Raw genomic sequence first — 14,692 nt, forward strand, 5'->3', positions numbered from 1 at the left:
TGCGGGTGGGGGCTGTGACACCCACTAACCCATATTCTGCCTTAACCCAATTGGGTGGGAAGCTGGCTCGTTTCAAACAGGAGCTGCTTGAAGCCGGGCGGTGGTGGCACATGCGCCTTTAATCCCAGCCCTCGGGAAGCAGAGGCAGGCGGGTCGCTGTGAGTTCGAGGCCAGCCTGGTCTACAAAGTGAGTCCAGGACAGCCAGGGCTACACAGAGAAGCCCTGTCTCGAAAATCCAAAAACCAAACCAAACCAAACCAAAAACAAAAAGCAAAGAGGACCTGCTAGAGACTTGAAAGGGGGAAACAGGACGTGTGTGCTGAGCCACTGAGAGAGAGGCATTCGGAGACTGTACCTGTCAGCACAGTGGCCTAGCCACACTGCAGTTATCCTGGTGACGTCAGAGGTTCTGATCCATCTGGACACCCAGAGACCTCAGCCCGGGTCACTGCTAGTGTACACACCTTCTTAATTTCACTCTCCGTTACTGGCCACTTTAAGTGTGCCAGGTACACTCTGGTAACCGCGGGGGCCCAGCAGCACAAGACAAGAAGGAATAATGGGTTTCCGGGGGGCCCCAATGAATGCCTGCCTCCAAAGGGCAGAGGCAAACTTGGGCTGAGCAAAGCAGGCCAGCCTGTGCCCTCAGAATGAGCCTCCTTCTGTTAAGAGTTGGTCAAGGCTCAGCCAACAGGTCTCCAGGAACCTCAGACAGAGAAGCCCTGTGCCTGGCGGGGAGTGGGGAGGGGGAGAAGGGGGCTGGAAGGAGGGATGGGAGCACAGGGCAAACATCCCCAATTAAAGGCTGTCCCTATCTATCTACAAGCCTAGGAAAAAGAGGAGGTAGCCGCACCCCACCCCAACTCCCCCTCCGTTGGTGTGGGGGCAGGGCAGGAGGCGACTTGCCCAGTTTTGACAGCTTTGCCCTAGGGCAGGGGTCTGTGCCAGGTGTGGGCGTTGGTGGAAGGGGCGGAGCCGAACCACCCCCTTGCCTGTACTTAAGGTCCCCTCCAGCAAGCTCCTGGCTACCCTTGCTGCTGTATCCCTGTGCCAACCATGTCAGTAAGTGGTCTGGGGCCCAGAGCTGGGGGAGCTGGGGCCAAGGCAGGGCCAAGACGGGAGACTGGGCCTGGCTGAAACCTCTTTTTCAAAGGAAAAGAAAAGGGGGTGGGGGGCGTGGGATGGGCACCAGGAGAGCTGAGAGCTACCTATCTCGTGGGTTTCACCAGCCCGTCCTCAGGGGCCGCGTCCGGTTGCTTTCCTTCTTGGTAACTGTCTCTGTAGCATCTCTGTGCCTAGTTCCACCATTGCTCTAATCGGAACTCCTCTTGCCTCGTGTTCTGTCCCTGGCGCCCCCAGCTGGGACTTCCCCCCAACTGTTTCTTTGTCTCCCCCTGCCCCACCCAAATCTTTCAGGCCACCCATCACAAGGCCTCTCTGCCCGAGGGCGTCCGCGTGGGCACTGTCATGAGAATTCGAGGTGTTGTCCCTGAGCAGGCCAGCAGGTTGATTCCCCAGTTCCAGCGGGGGGTAGGGGGGTGGGGAAGCGGGGGTCGGGGGTTGGGAGGGGAGGGGAGGGTGGGGCATCTCCTGGCACAGTGGATCCTTGTTTCTTACAGCCCACACATGGGGTCCCTGGGGGTCTTTTCTGCCCAGTGGGGCCTTGGATTCCCTGTTGCTATCTTAATGTGGATGAATTCACTGACGTTCCTCCCCATGTCATGGGTGGGTGCCCAAGTTTCCCTAAAAATTTAGGGTCCTAGGGCAACATCAAGAGTTCCTATTTAGCCGGGCATAGTGGCGCACGCCTTTAATCCCAGCACTCGGGAGGCAGAGGCAGGTGGATCGCTGTGAGTTCGAGGCCAGCCTGGTCTACAAAGTGAGTCCAGGAACAAAAGTTCCTGGTTAGTCCTAGGATCTCCATGATCAATTTTCCAGGTGCTTGAAACTCTGCCTTGGGTCTTCATGGCAGTGTTGAGAACCTGGATTATTGGGGTATGGGATTCCCTGTACGCGGGAAGAGCGGGCCATGGCAGCCGACCCTCCAGGACAGATCCAGCCTCTGGAAATGAGGCTTATCCTGTGGATAAGCAGGGACTCTGCGTGGGTGTGGGTGTGTCCGTGGTTGCGCATGGAGGTTGCAGGTCCCTGAGTCCGACTGCCCCTGGCAGGTTCCATGTAAACCTGCTGTGCAGCGAGGAGCAGGGGGCAGACGCCGCCCTGCACTTTAACCCGAGGCTGGATACATCCGAGGTTGTGTTCAACACGAAAGAGCAAGGCAAGTGGGGCTCGGAGGAGCGGGGCGCCGGCATCCCTTTCCAGCGCGGGCAGCCCTTTGAAGTGCTCCTCATCGCCACAGACCAAGGTTTCAAGGTGCGCCTTTGAAGGGGAATTGGCCAGACCCCAGGTCTAGAGCTCAGTGCTGGAGACTGAACTGCTGTCCAGGATGGAGGTTTCCCTCCAGCACCCCGGGTGCTGGGATCGGGGGAGGGGGTGGAAGGCGGGTGGGGGGGTGGGGTCGGGGGGTGGGAGCGAGCTTCCACAGACTTTCTCCTGGTGCACAAGGGGTGGGTGGGTGTCCTAGTAGGGTGGCGGGAACACAAACCAATATCCTTGTTGGTCTGAGACTAGCATCCCAGTATCAGACACTGGTGCGCTCACGTTGTCATCCTGACATCAGTCGCCCACACTTGGGAACCACCTTCGTACTGTGTGGATCAGAACTCATTGTGCCCCCATTACAATGGGCATCAAAGCCATTTTCTCTCCGAGGAGAGGGGAGTCGCTGTGTGGTTAGGATCTTCCAGGGCCGCAGCCTGATTTAGGCTCTCAACCACCCCCCCTCTCCCCCCACCCCCACCCCCGCAGACAGTGGTCGGGGACGACGAGTACCTCCACTTCCGCCACAGGATGCCGCCGGCGAGCGTGCGCATGGTGGAGGTGGGCGGAGACGTGCAGCTCCATTCCGTGAAGATCTTCTGAGGAGGGTCCGTGGGCGTCAGGGGGTGAGGGTGGGAGGAGGGTCCTAGAGGAGGGCTGTGGACAGCGAATAAAAAGTAACTGTAGCTCCTGACTCTGTTCTGTGTGCTTTCTGTATGGCCCGAAGAAACTGAGGCTCAGATAGAAACAGAGTAAGCCAAGGTCAAAGAGAGCCTGTGTCTGAGACGCCATTAAGCCTCAGGCCAAGGATGAAGCTGAGCAGAAGGCCAGCAGGGTTTCCTTTGGGGAGCAGCCGGGTTGCGGGGGGCGGGGGCCAGGAGAGACAGGGATAAACATAGCCCTGCCGTGTAGCCCAGGGCTGCCTCAAAGTCATAGCCATCTTCTTGCCTCAGTCTCCCAAGCGAGTGTCTGTGCGCCTGCGCACGTGTGCGTGCGTGTGTGTGTGTGTGTGTGTGTATCTGTGTGGAGTAGGTGCACAGGAGCAAAAAGGGTGTCAGATCTCTTGGACATGGTGTCACAAGCAGTTGCGAGGTGCCCGACATGGGTGCTGGGAACCGAACTCAGACCAAAGGCAAGAGCATCAAGCAAGTGCCTTTTGGACAGCAAGCCCTTTGTGTTGGGGCAGCCTGCCTAGCATTTGGAGCTACCCTCCCTTCGTATGACACTGTGTCATCTTTACAAAGGTCACCTAAATGCCTCCTTCTGAAAAAGGAGACTCAGGGAGGCTGAGGCAAAAGCGTGCCCTAGTTCGAGGCCAGCCTTATCTTTCACACCTGGGCATCCCAAACTTGACACTCCCTGGGGCCCCTGAAGGCGTCCCGGGAAGGCGGGGGTGGGAGGAGGGCATCCCGCTGGGAGCGGCTCCCAGCATCCGGACAGGTCCCCACTCGCACACATCCCCAGGGCAGACGCAGTGTCTCCAGCAGATGATACTCCGCAGCTGGGCGTGGCGCCGGGGCAGGCTTGCGTCCCGGTGGCAGCCGGGCACCCCTTCGTCCTTGACCCAAAGATCCCGACCCCCCACTCCCACCCCCGCCCTCATCCCCGGCTGTGCTAGAAATAAGCTATTTTGGCGGCAAAGACCAGGTCAGTAACGCTGCCTGGCCTCTGGGTTGCTTAGCAAGTTTCTTTCAGGCTCTTTCTCGGAGGCACCAGCCGCAGCACCGCTCCCCTCTGCAGACCACGTAGGCCAGCAGGCTGCAGCTCCAAGTCTCCTTTCTTTCCAGAACATTCTTCTGGAGACACACCCAAGAGGGACGCACCACAAGTCTGTGCCTAGGCCTAGAACACAAACGACAGTCCCCCTCTGGCGGCCGCCGCCCGCCTTGCCACCTAGATGAAGGCGAGCCCAGGAAAACTCGGAGGCCGGATCCCCAGGATCTTGCCCTTCCTCTACCCTAAGATCGCTGCCCTTGGGACCTTCCGGTGGAGACCCCTTGCCTTGCCTGCACCCCGAATACCCGGAGACCGCGCTAAGGACTGGCGCCCCCCAGCGGTAGAAGAGAATTCTGGACACCCGCAAGTCCACCGCGAGGAAGTGTGGTAAGTATTTTTTTTTTTTTTTTTTTTTTTTTTTTTTTTTTTTTTTGGTTTTTCAAGACAGGGTTTCCCTGTGTAGCCCTGGCTGTCCTGGACTCACTTTGTAGACCAGTCTGGCGTCGAACTCACAGTGATCCGCTTGCCTCTGCTTCCCGGGAGCTGGGATTAAAGGCGTGTGCCACCATCGCCTGGCTATATACTTAAAAAAATTTTTTTAAATCATTTAAAATATTTATTTGCTTTGTGGTTTTTGTTTTTCCGAGACAGGGTATCTCTGTGTAGCCCTGGCTGTCCTGGACTTGCTGTGTAGACCAGGCTGGCCTCGACCTCACAGCGATCCGCCTGCCTCTGCCTCCCGAGTGCTGGGATTAAAGACGTGCGCCACCACTGCCCGGCTCCTTAAAATATTTATTTATTTATTTATTTGTTGTGCGATGGGTGTTTTGCCTGCACCTGTGTCTTTGCACCGTTATGCACACCTGGCACCCTTGGAGGTCGGAGGGATGACCAGACCCCCTGGAACTGGAGTTACAGGTGGCTGTGGGCGCTGGAAATCAAACCTGGGTCCTCTGGAAGACCCTTCAGTGCTCTTAACCTCAGCCAGCCCTGTATTTTTGTTTTGTTTATTTTTTTGTTTTCAAGACAAGGTTTCTCTGTGTAGCCTCGGCTGGCCTGGAACTCTCATCGATCCACCTGCCTCTGCCTCTGCAGCACTGGGACCAAGGGGGAAAAAAAAAGTAGACAACGTATATTTGATCTGGTTTTCTCATCCTGTCTGAGGATGTGTTGGTCATCTATTGCTGGACCACAAGCCACCCCAAAAACTTAGCCCCACTAATTATCTTACTTGGTATCCAAAGTTAGGAATTTGGGAGTGACTTTCTGGGTGGTGGCTCGGAACTGCTCTTGTCAGTGGAGGTTAGAGACAGTGCCACACTATGGATCGGGGCCAGTCCATCCCACTTCCTATGGCTCACGAACCAAGAATGAGTTTTCCAAGCTTAAATAGGTAGAGAGGTAGGGGGAAAAAAAAAAAAATCAAAGAACACTTCCATTACGCGATACTGAAAATTATATGAATTCAAACTTTCATGTGCACAAATAAAGTTTTATTGGCACTCAGCCACGCTCATTCTGTTGCGTTATCTAGTTGCTAGTATGGTGCCTCTCCGGCTTTGCAACATTGTGGCATCGCCCACAAAGCCTTCCGCGCTTGCATCGTCCCGCAGTGCCTCGCGCTTGCGCACTGAAGCCAAGCCCTGTACAGCATTCCCAAAGAGCTGGGGGACGCTGTGGAGACACGCAGACATGGGTCACTTGTGTCTTCCCCGCATGCCCCGAGAGGCTGCCCAGAGTAGAAGTTGTGATGCTTTGTGTAACCTTGTCTTAGACAATGGTGCAACTCCCTGGGCCACCGCCCTCCCACCAGCCTTGATTTGGGAGATGAACACTCCCCGTTTCCGCCACCATGGACCTGGCTGTGCTGCAGACAACCTCTTAGTTTTGTTTTGTTTTGGTTTCCTTTGTGAGAACAATCTTTCTGTGTAGGCCAAGCCGGCCTCAAATTTAGTCCTCCTGGCTCAACTTCCTGAGTGTTGTGATTAAAGGCACGCGCCACTGTAACCGGTTTAATAGTTGTTTTCACTCTATGTGTTGGCACAGGACTTCAATCCCAGCATTGGGGGCAGCAGAGGCATTTAAAGCCGGCCTGATCTACATAGCCAGTTCCAGGCCAGCCAGAGCTACATAAAGATACCTTGTTTTAATAAAAAACAAACAAACAGTTGGAGCTGGAGAGATGGCTCAGTGGTTAAGAGCACTGGCTGCTCTTCCAGAGGTCCTCAGTTCAATTCCCAGCAACCACATGGTGGCTCACTGCCATCTGTGATGGAATCAGATTCCCTCCCTTGGTATGCATGAAAACAGAGCACTCATCTACATAAAATAAATGTTTTAAAAGGAATAACTAATATGGAGATTAATTATTAAAAAAAAGAAAGAAAGAAAAGAGGTTGGGTATGGTGGCGCACACCTTTAATCCCAGCACTTGGGAGGCAGAGGCAGGTGGATCGCTGTGAGTTCGAGGCCAGCCTGGTCTACAAAGTGAGTTCGGGACAGCCAGGGCTCAAAATAAATAAATAAATAAATAAAAATAAATAAAAATTTTTCCCCCAGGCCAATCTCTGAGTTTGAGGCTAGCTTAGTCTACAAAGAGAGTTCTAGGACAGCAAGGACTACACAGAGAAACCCTGTCTTGAAAAACAAGGCAACAACTGGCTGGGCAGGGGTTAAGCCAACAGAAAGTCTTTATTAGCTCTTCTCCTTCCCTCCACCATCGTGCGCTGTGCACCAGACTCCCTTCTCGCCAAGTCTTCTCACAAGACTTTCAGAATCAAGCGATTCCTGGCCAAGAAACAGAAGCAAGATGGTCCTGGTCCTCAGTGGACTCGGATTAAAACCGCTAACAAAATCAGGGATAAGAGAAGACACTGGAGGAGAGCCAAGCTGTGACTGGATCCACAGGGCGGCAGGACTGGGGGTTTATACTGAGTCACAGTCCTTGATTGATCCTACCAGATGGGGTTCAGCATTTTAAAAAAAGATTTATTATTTATTGTTATGTATACAGAGCTCTGCCTGCATGTACACCTGCAGAGGAGTGTATCAGATCCCATTATAGATGGCTGTGAGCCACCATGTGGTCTCTGGGAATCGAACTCGTGACCTCTGGAAGAGCAGTCAGTGCTCCTAACCGCTGAGCTATCTCTCCAGCCTGGGGTTCAGCATTTTTAACCTGGGGGCTTGGTCATGTCTAAATTAGGGGTGTGTCTTGTCCAGCAATAAAATGTAGAACTGTAAAAAGAAGAAAAAAAGAAAAAGAAAAGAAAAAAAAAAAAAAAAAAAAAAGAGGGCGGGAGAGATGGCTCAGATGTCAAGAGCACTGTCTGCTCTTCCAAAGGTCCTGAGTTCAATTCCCAGCAACCACATAGTGGCTCACAACCATCTATAGTGAGATCTGGCGCCCTCTTCTGGCCTGCTGACTCACATGCAGGCAGAGCTCTGTATAAATAATAAATATATAAATCTTTAAAAAAAAAAAAAAGAAAGAAAGAAAGAAAGAAAGAAAAAGAAAAGAAAGTCTTTATTAGCTAGCCAACAACTACACTGGGTTCTCTGGGTCTCGGTATAGCCACTGAGCCTTTCTCAGGATGAGCTTTTAAGCACAAAAGCCATGTCCCGGGTTGAAGTCCTTCAGTTAACAGGAGCAGTTAGCCAGAACCAGAAAAATACAGAAGCCAAAAGGCCAGAACGACGGGCTTTGGCGGATTAGGTCTTTGTTTTGGTTTTGGCGGGTGGTGCTGTCTGAGTGCCGAGTTTTACGGTCTGGGTGGTTCTTCCATCATGGAGTCAGCTGTGCTAAGGTCAGGGGCTGTGTTGCATTCCCCACTGGTCTTAGTCAAACGGTGGACTCATCCTGTTTTAAATAGGTGGGATTGGTCGGAAGGAGCACTAATTTTACTGAGCAGATACATAACTGGCCATACAGTTTAAGATGCGGGACCCCATGGTTCCGTGCGGACAGCACAGTAGTTAGCCAGGGGCAGCCACAGAGCAGAGACTGGTACCGATCCTCTGATTTATGTTTTTGCCTCTTTCTCTTTTTGAGTTTTTTCTCCCCAACCATGGCAAGTTGTTGTTGTTTTAATTACTTCTGATCAATTAGCATAGAAACAACAAGGTTTTTCCCAAAGCCAGACGTTACTTCCTTTGTCTCCTGAGAAGTAAGCCTAAGCCTCTCCAATTTTGTAGTCATTTCTGTAAGAGAATCTAACCATTGCTCTACAGAGCAAGTCCAGGACAGTCAAGGCTACACAGAGAGGAACCCTGTCTCAAAAAACCAAAACAACAACAACAAAAAACCAAAAACCAAAACAAAACAAAACAAAACCAACAAAACAAAACAAAAAGAGAGAGAGAGAGAGAGAGAGAGAGAGAGAGAGAGAGAGAATATCTAACTTGCGCTAACACCTCCATGTCCTAATCAACCTGTTTAGTTTGGAAAACACCAGAAGAGGCACATTTAGTCAAACCATCAGTACATGCCCACCAGGGGCTCAGGGGCTCAGGGATATTGCTGGTATCCATACGAGTTAACCTGCAAGGCAGACTAGCTGGCATGGGGTAAGGGGGAGTGCCTAGGTGAAAGGTTTTGGATAGAAGACAAGTTTTAGTTCCTTATAAGTCCCCAGTCACAGTGAGCTTTGTCAGTTACTGGGCTGTCTGGTTAGTTCCTGTCCCTGTGTAGTAAGGGGTAGGGGGATGGGGGGTGGGAATCGGGGTGGGGGTGGGGGATGGAGGAGTGGGGGATGGGGGGAGTGGGGGATGGGGGTGGGAATCGGGGGATGGGGTGGGAGATGGGGGAGTGGGAGAGGCGGGTATAGGGGAGTGGGAGAGGGGGTTTAGGGGAGTGGGGCCCTTGTCTGAACAGAACCACCAGTCCTGGCTGGGGATGATTAACTCTGTCCCCAGGGCCCCTTCCTGTGGCACAGAGTCTGAATCCCCAGGTTTTTCCTGTTTTCCAAAGGCCAGAATCTTTTTAAAGGAATTTTTCAGTTGAGTTTAAATTTTAAAACCCCAGTTTTGCAATGGAAACTCCCGTTTCTAGCAACCAAGGGGACTAGCCAAAGTACATGCTTAGAACTATAAACTCTGTACCCCTGTCTCAAAAAATAAATCTCCAGCCGGCGCACACCTTTAGAGCAATGGTCCTTCATTAAAGAAAAATGGCAGGCACCTGAACAGCTGTTACAAGAGCAGCTGGAGGCTCAACATATAGAAGATTCCACCAGCCCATGCAATTCCCCTGTGTTTGTTATAAAAACAGAAATCAGAAGCCGGGCGTGGTGGCTCACGCCTTTAATCCCAGCACTCGGGGAGGCAGAGGCAGGCGGATCGCTGTGAGGTCGAGGCCAGCCTGGTCTACAAAGTGAGTCCAGGACAGGCAAGGCTACACAGAGAGACCCTGTCTCGAAAAACAAAACAAAACAAAAAAACAGAAATCAGGAAAAAGGTGAAGGAGAGAAACCTGTTCTTTAGGATCCCAAGTGTGGGATCGAATGGTCTAGTGAGAGACCAGGTGATGTTAATTCACTAGACGAGCGACCACCTCGTGCAGGAGCTTAATTGCTACCAGATGAAAAAGAGCCCGTGACCAGACTCTGGGAGGAGCTATATAAATGAGCCCAGAAGTGGCTGCGGGCAGATAGGAGACTTGGGATAGATTTGGCTGTTCACCGCTGCCCTTCAAGACGCTCCTAGAGAAAACCACTCGAGGGAAGGCTTCAGAGCTCCGGCTCCTGCTGAGGCTCTGGGGTCTGGTTACCCCAGGTTCCAGTGGAAGAAATCCTGCGGCTCCGGACTGGAGAATCGTTCCTCGGGACTGATCTCCTTAAGGTTTTGTTGTTGTGTCAATTAATCCTCATTTCCTATGTTTTGGTTAATCTGGTTATAAATGACATAGGCTCGGTCAATAAGTTGTTAATAAAATATTTTGGTTAAAAAAATTGAGTCTAGCCAGGCGGTGGTGGCGCACGCCTTTAATCCCAGTACTTGGGAAGCAGAGGCAGGCTGATTGCTGTGAGTTCGAGGCCAGCCTGGTCTACAAAGTGAGTCCAGGACAGGCAAGGCTACACAGAGAAACCTTGTCTCAAAAAACAAAAACAAAAACAAAAAAAATTGAGTCTACAAAAGGAGAGTGTTGGCAGATTTAAGAGCAGTGAATAGAATAATCACATCCTGGAATTCCTTTATCTTCTTCCCTACGTTATGGCCTATGATAGTAATTTATTTAAAAGATTGCTTTTCATAATCCCTTTGCATGAGCCTGCTAGGGAAAGGTTTGTTTTTTCAGTATCCACTTGTAATAATACTTGTCCAATGAAGAGATACCGTCGGGGAATGCTTACACGGGAAATATTAAATTGTCCAACTTTATATCAATATTTGGTGCAACTAGAAATAATTTGTAGGCAATTTCCCCAATGTATCATTTACCATTACATGGATGATAGTTTGTTGGCTGAGTCTGATGGAGATATTTGAGAGAAAATGTTTAAGGAAGCACAAAGAATTCTGCCGTGCTGGGGGTTACAGATTTAGAAAGAGAAAGAAAAAGAAAGAAAGGGCAGAGAGGAGATTCTATTAACTATCTAGGTTATAAAATAAGTCAACAAAAAATTCAACCACAAAAGGTACAGATCTGTAGAGGTCAGTTGCAAATTCTTTTTTTTTTTTTTTTTGTTAAAAGATTTATTTATTTATTATTTATACAATGCTCTGCCTGCATGTGAGCCAGCAGGCCAGAAGAGGGCGCCAGATCTCATTACAGATGGCTATGAGCCACCATGTGGTTGCTGGGAATTGAACTCAGGACCTTTGGAAGAACAGGCAGCACTTTTTTTTTTTTTTTTTTTTTTTTTTATGGTCTTTTGAGACAGGATTTCTCTGTGTAGCTTTGACTGTCCCGGACTCACTTTGTAGACCAGACTGAACTCGAACTCACAGCGATGCACGCGGCACTCTTAACCTCCGAGCCATCTCTCCAGCCCCAGCTGCAAACTCTCAATGATTTTCACAAATTAATGGGGGATATTAATTCGCTTTGATCCACCACAGGGATTAACTACTCCACAATTAAGTAATTGTTTCAAATGTTACAAGAAAATTTGGATTTAAACAGTGCAGGATGTGTAACGGCTGAAGCAGAGAGAAAGGGTTGCTCTGGCAGAGCAGAGACTGCAGCATGCATACGCGGATTCCATAGATCCCGAACTTGATCATAGCTTGGTTATTTTCCCTTCAACTCATTCTCATACTGGGCTTATTATGCAAAGGGAAGATAGTATTATGTAATTGATTTTCTTAGCACATAAACAAAGTAAAAATTAATCCCAGCACTCGGGAGGCGGAGGCAGGTGGATCGCTGTGAGTTCGAGGCCAGCCTGATCTACAAAGGGAGTCCAGGACAGACAAGGCTACACAGAGAAACCCTGTCTCGAAAAACCAAAACAAAACAAAAAGAAAAGGAAAGCCAGGCGTGGTGGAGCACGCCTTTAATCCCAGCACTCGGGAGGCAGAGGCAGGCGGATCGCTGTGAGTTCGAGGCCAGCCTGGTCTACAAAGCGAGTCCAGGACAGACAAGGCTACACAGTGTGTGTGCTTTCAGAGCAAAAAGACCATGAGACACTAATGAGGACAAAGCAGGTGTCAGAGATGATCCAGCTTTAGTTACTGCTTCCTCAAAAATCTGCACCCAGGGCTGGAGAGATGGCTCAGTGGTTAAGAGCACTGCCTGCTCTTCCAAAGGTCCCGGGTTCAATTCCCAGCACGCACATGGCAGCTCACAACTGTCTGTAACTCCAAAGCTCTGACGCCCTCACACCAATGCACATAAATTAAGATTAAATAAAAATATTTACAAAAAAAATGTACACCCAAATCAACTTCAGAATGGCTAGCTCAGATGGTCCAGCCTCACAGACTGTTTCAGCCGGGACATCAGTTAAGCCCTGCACTTTCTTTTTTTTTCGAGACAGGGTCTCTCTGTGTAGCCCTGACTGTCCTGGACTCACTTTGTAGACCAGGCTGGCCTCGAACTCACAGCGATCCTCCTGCCTCTGCCTCCCGAGTGCTGGGATTAAAGGCGTGCGCCACCACGCCCAGCTCAAGCCCTGCACTTTTCTTTCTTTCTTTTTTCTTTTTCTCCTGTCTATATCATCAGATGGATTGCAAGATGTTGGTGTACGTGATTATGAGGCTGGCTTGACAAGCGTGAAGCTGTGATGCAGCTGTCAGAAGGGCAGGGGAGGGGCTGGAGAGATGGCTCAGAGGTTAAGAGCACTGTCTGCTCTTCCAAAGGTCCTGAGTTCAATTCCCAGCAACCACATGGTGGCTCACAACCATCTATAGTGAGATCTGGCGCCATCTTCTGGCCTGCAGGTGTATATGCTGGTATCACTGTATAAAAAAATGTTTTTTTAAAAAAAGGAAAAGAGAAAGGGCAGGGTAGAACTCACAAGACCTTTACACCTTGCAGTGTCCAGAAGGACGTTAGTTTGGAAAATATCAATTATGCTCTCTTTTTCCTTTTTAAATTATTTTTCTTTTTTTCTTTTTTTTTTTTCTTTTTTGGTTTTTCGAGACAGGGTTTCTCTGTGTAGCCTTGGCTGTCCTGGACTCACTTTGTAGACGAGGCTGGCCTCAAACTCACAGCGATCCGCCTGCCTCTGCCTCCCAAGTGCTGGGATTAAAGGCGTGCGCCACCACGCCCGGCTTTATTTTTCTTTTTTACATATATATTTTACATATATATTTTACATATATCATTACACATGTATACAGTAAGCTATCTACAGTAAGAAGAACCACAAGACAATCGGGAATTACATAAATGTTACGTTTGTAGTGTTTTGGCTATTTGTGTTTGGCAAACTTGAGGAAAACATCTTTCCTGTCTTGGTGACTATAAAATTGTGAATGTAAATCAACGTCTATCATATCTCGTCTCTATTAACTTAAAACATTTATCTGGACCTAAAGACGTCTTAACCCCTAAACAACGAAGCTTAATTGTAAAATTCAACTATCTGGTCTCCAACCCCATCGGAGACTTGAGAAGGAAGGCAATTACCCGAGCAGACAGGAAGTGCTGTTTAGTAACTTCCCAAATGATAAAATGACAGACAGTTTGCTGCCTGAACAGTCACCCAAAACTCTCTATAACGTTGGGGCATCATCTTCAGCCTTGTGGCCCAGTGTATCTGACAGACATACTAGTGAGGCAGGAACCATTGAGGACTTGCTTACCCTGTCTTGGCAGAGTTTGGCCGTTGACTCTGCCTGAGTCCAAACTTGTCCTTTTATTTTTTATTTTTATTTTTTGGTTTTTCGAGACAGGGTTTCTCTGTGTAGCCTTGGCTGTCCTGGACTCGCTTTGTAGACCAGGCTGGCCTCGAACTCACAGCGATCTGCCTGCCTCTGCCTCCCGAGTGCTGGGATTAAAGGCGTGTGCCACCACGCCCGGCTCAAACTTGCCCATTTTTAGGGAGAATTCTGTCTGTGGTAGGAAACAAGGACATTTTGCCCAGTGGTTTGTTTGCCACATTTGAAGCCATCTCCATAAGGAGGTTCTTTGATGCTCGTCATCTTCTCTGTGGTAGGCTGGGTGTCGCCAGGAGTGAACCTGTCTTATCGTCGAAGAATATTTAAAATAATAAAAAACATCTTTAAGTGTCACATTCTGTAGGTCTCTGAGGTTTTTGAAGGCCTTAGCTAACTATTCCACCTTATCTGTCATAGAATCATATCTGTTCTGTTCTGTCACACCTACGATGTGTGTTCCTGAGATAAAAATAGTCTAGTAGGGCTGGAGAGATGGCTCAGTGGTTAAGAGCACCGTCTGCTCTTCCAGAGGTCCTGAGTTCAATTCCCAGCAACCACATGGTGGCTCACAACCATCTATAGTGAGATCTGGCGCCCTCTGCTGGCCTGCAGGTGTACATAATAATAAATAAATAAATCTAAAAAAAAAAGTCTAGTAATTGACATGACTGCGATCTGATCAAGTAACAATTAATTTGTATTACTTAATTATCCTAAGCAGCCTACAATTGCACTTTTCAAAGTATTGGAAGTAAAACCTTGTATTGTAGTTGAGCTGTGTGGGTGCAACTCCAAATATTAAAGTAGAAAGACATGTGTGTGAAGAAAAGCCCTGCACTTTTCTATGCTACAGAGACTGCACAGCAGAAGACACAACTAGCCCTCCCATGACATAGCCAATATCCCAGTTTTCTTAGGGCCCCCCAAAAGATGCCTTCAGCCCCAGACAGCAGGAGGTAATTTTAAGAACCCTGGCACCCCTGCTCACAAGAGGTTGGGTGGGTGGTTTTCAGTCTCAGTGGGTTACGGATGTTTGTTGTCATTTAGGGGGAGGGGGAGTCAGTTATAAGTTGTTATTGGTCATGGTCAGGGAGGACACAGAATAAAGGAGGTTAGAATCAGGTCTCTGTCTGTCTGTCTCTCTGTGTCTCTGTCTCTCTCTGTGTCTCTGTCTGTCTGTCTGTCTGTCTCTGTCACCTCTATCCTTCTTTCTCTCCTATCTAGTGTTAGGGGGAAGATGGGGATGAGGGAATGGAAAAAGGTATATATACA

General features: G+C 49.5%; 1 protein-coding gene across 1 annotated transcript; it reads left to right on the forward strand.

Moving 5' to 3' along the window:
* Positions 1-1,182: 1,182 nt before the first annotated feature.
* Lgals7 (galectin 7) lies at positions 1,183-3,005 on the forward strand. Its single transcript, XM_051162050.1, has 4 exons — positions 1,183-1,269; positions 1,361-1,506; positions 2,173-2,374; positions 2,870-3,005. Exons 1-4 carry the CDS (start codon positions 1,183-1,185, stop codon positions 2,981-2,983), a joined length of 549 nt encoding a protein of 182 aa, XP_051018007.1. The 3' UTR covers positions 2,984-3,005.
* The last annotated feature ends 11,687 nt before the right edge of the window (positions 3,006-14,692 follow it).

Source organism: Acomys russatus, chromosome 19 (assembly GCF_903995435.1).
Source record: "Acomys russatus chromosome 19, mAcoRus1.1, whole genome shotgun sequence".
In the NCBI taxonomy this organism is placed as follows: domain Eukaryota; kingdom Metazoa; phylum Chordata; class Mammalia; order Rodentia; family Muridae; genus Acomys; species Acomys russatus.

Excerpts from the sequence above, each read along its gene's own strand:
- Lgals7 (XM_051162050.1), top strand. The coding sequence starts at position 1,183 with ATGGGCACCAGGAGAGCTGAGAGCTACCTATCTCGTGGGTTTCACCAG. Across the intron at positions 1,270-1,360 it reads TCCGGTTGCTTTCCTTCTTG|CTGGGACTTCCCCCCAACTG; the intron begins GTAACTGTCTCT and ends TGGCGCCCCCAG. Across the intron at positions 1,507-2,172 it reads GTCCCTGAGCAGGCCAGCAG|GTTCCATGTAAACCTGCTGT; the intron begins GTTGATTCCCCA and ends TGCCCCTGGCAG.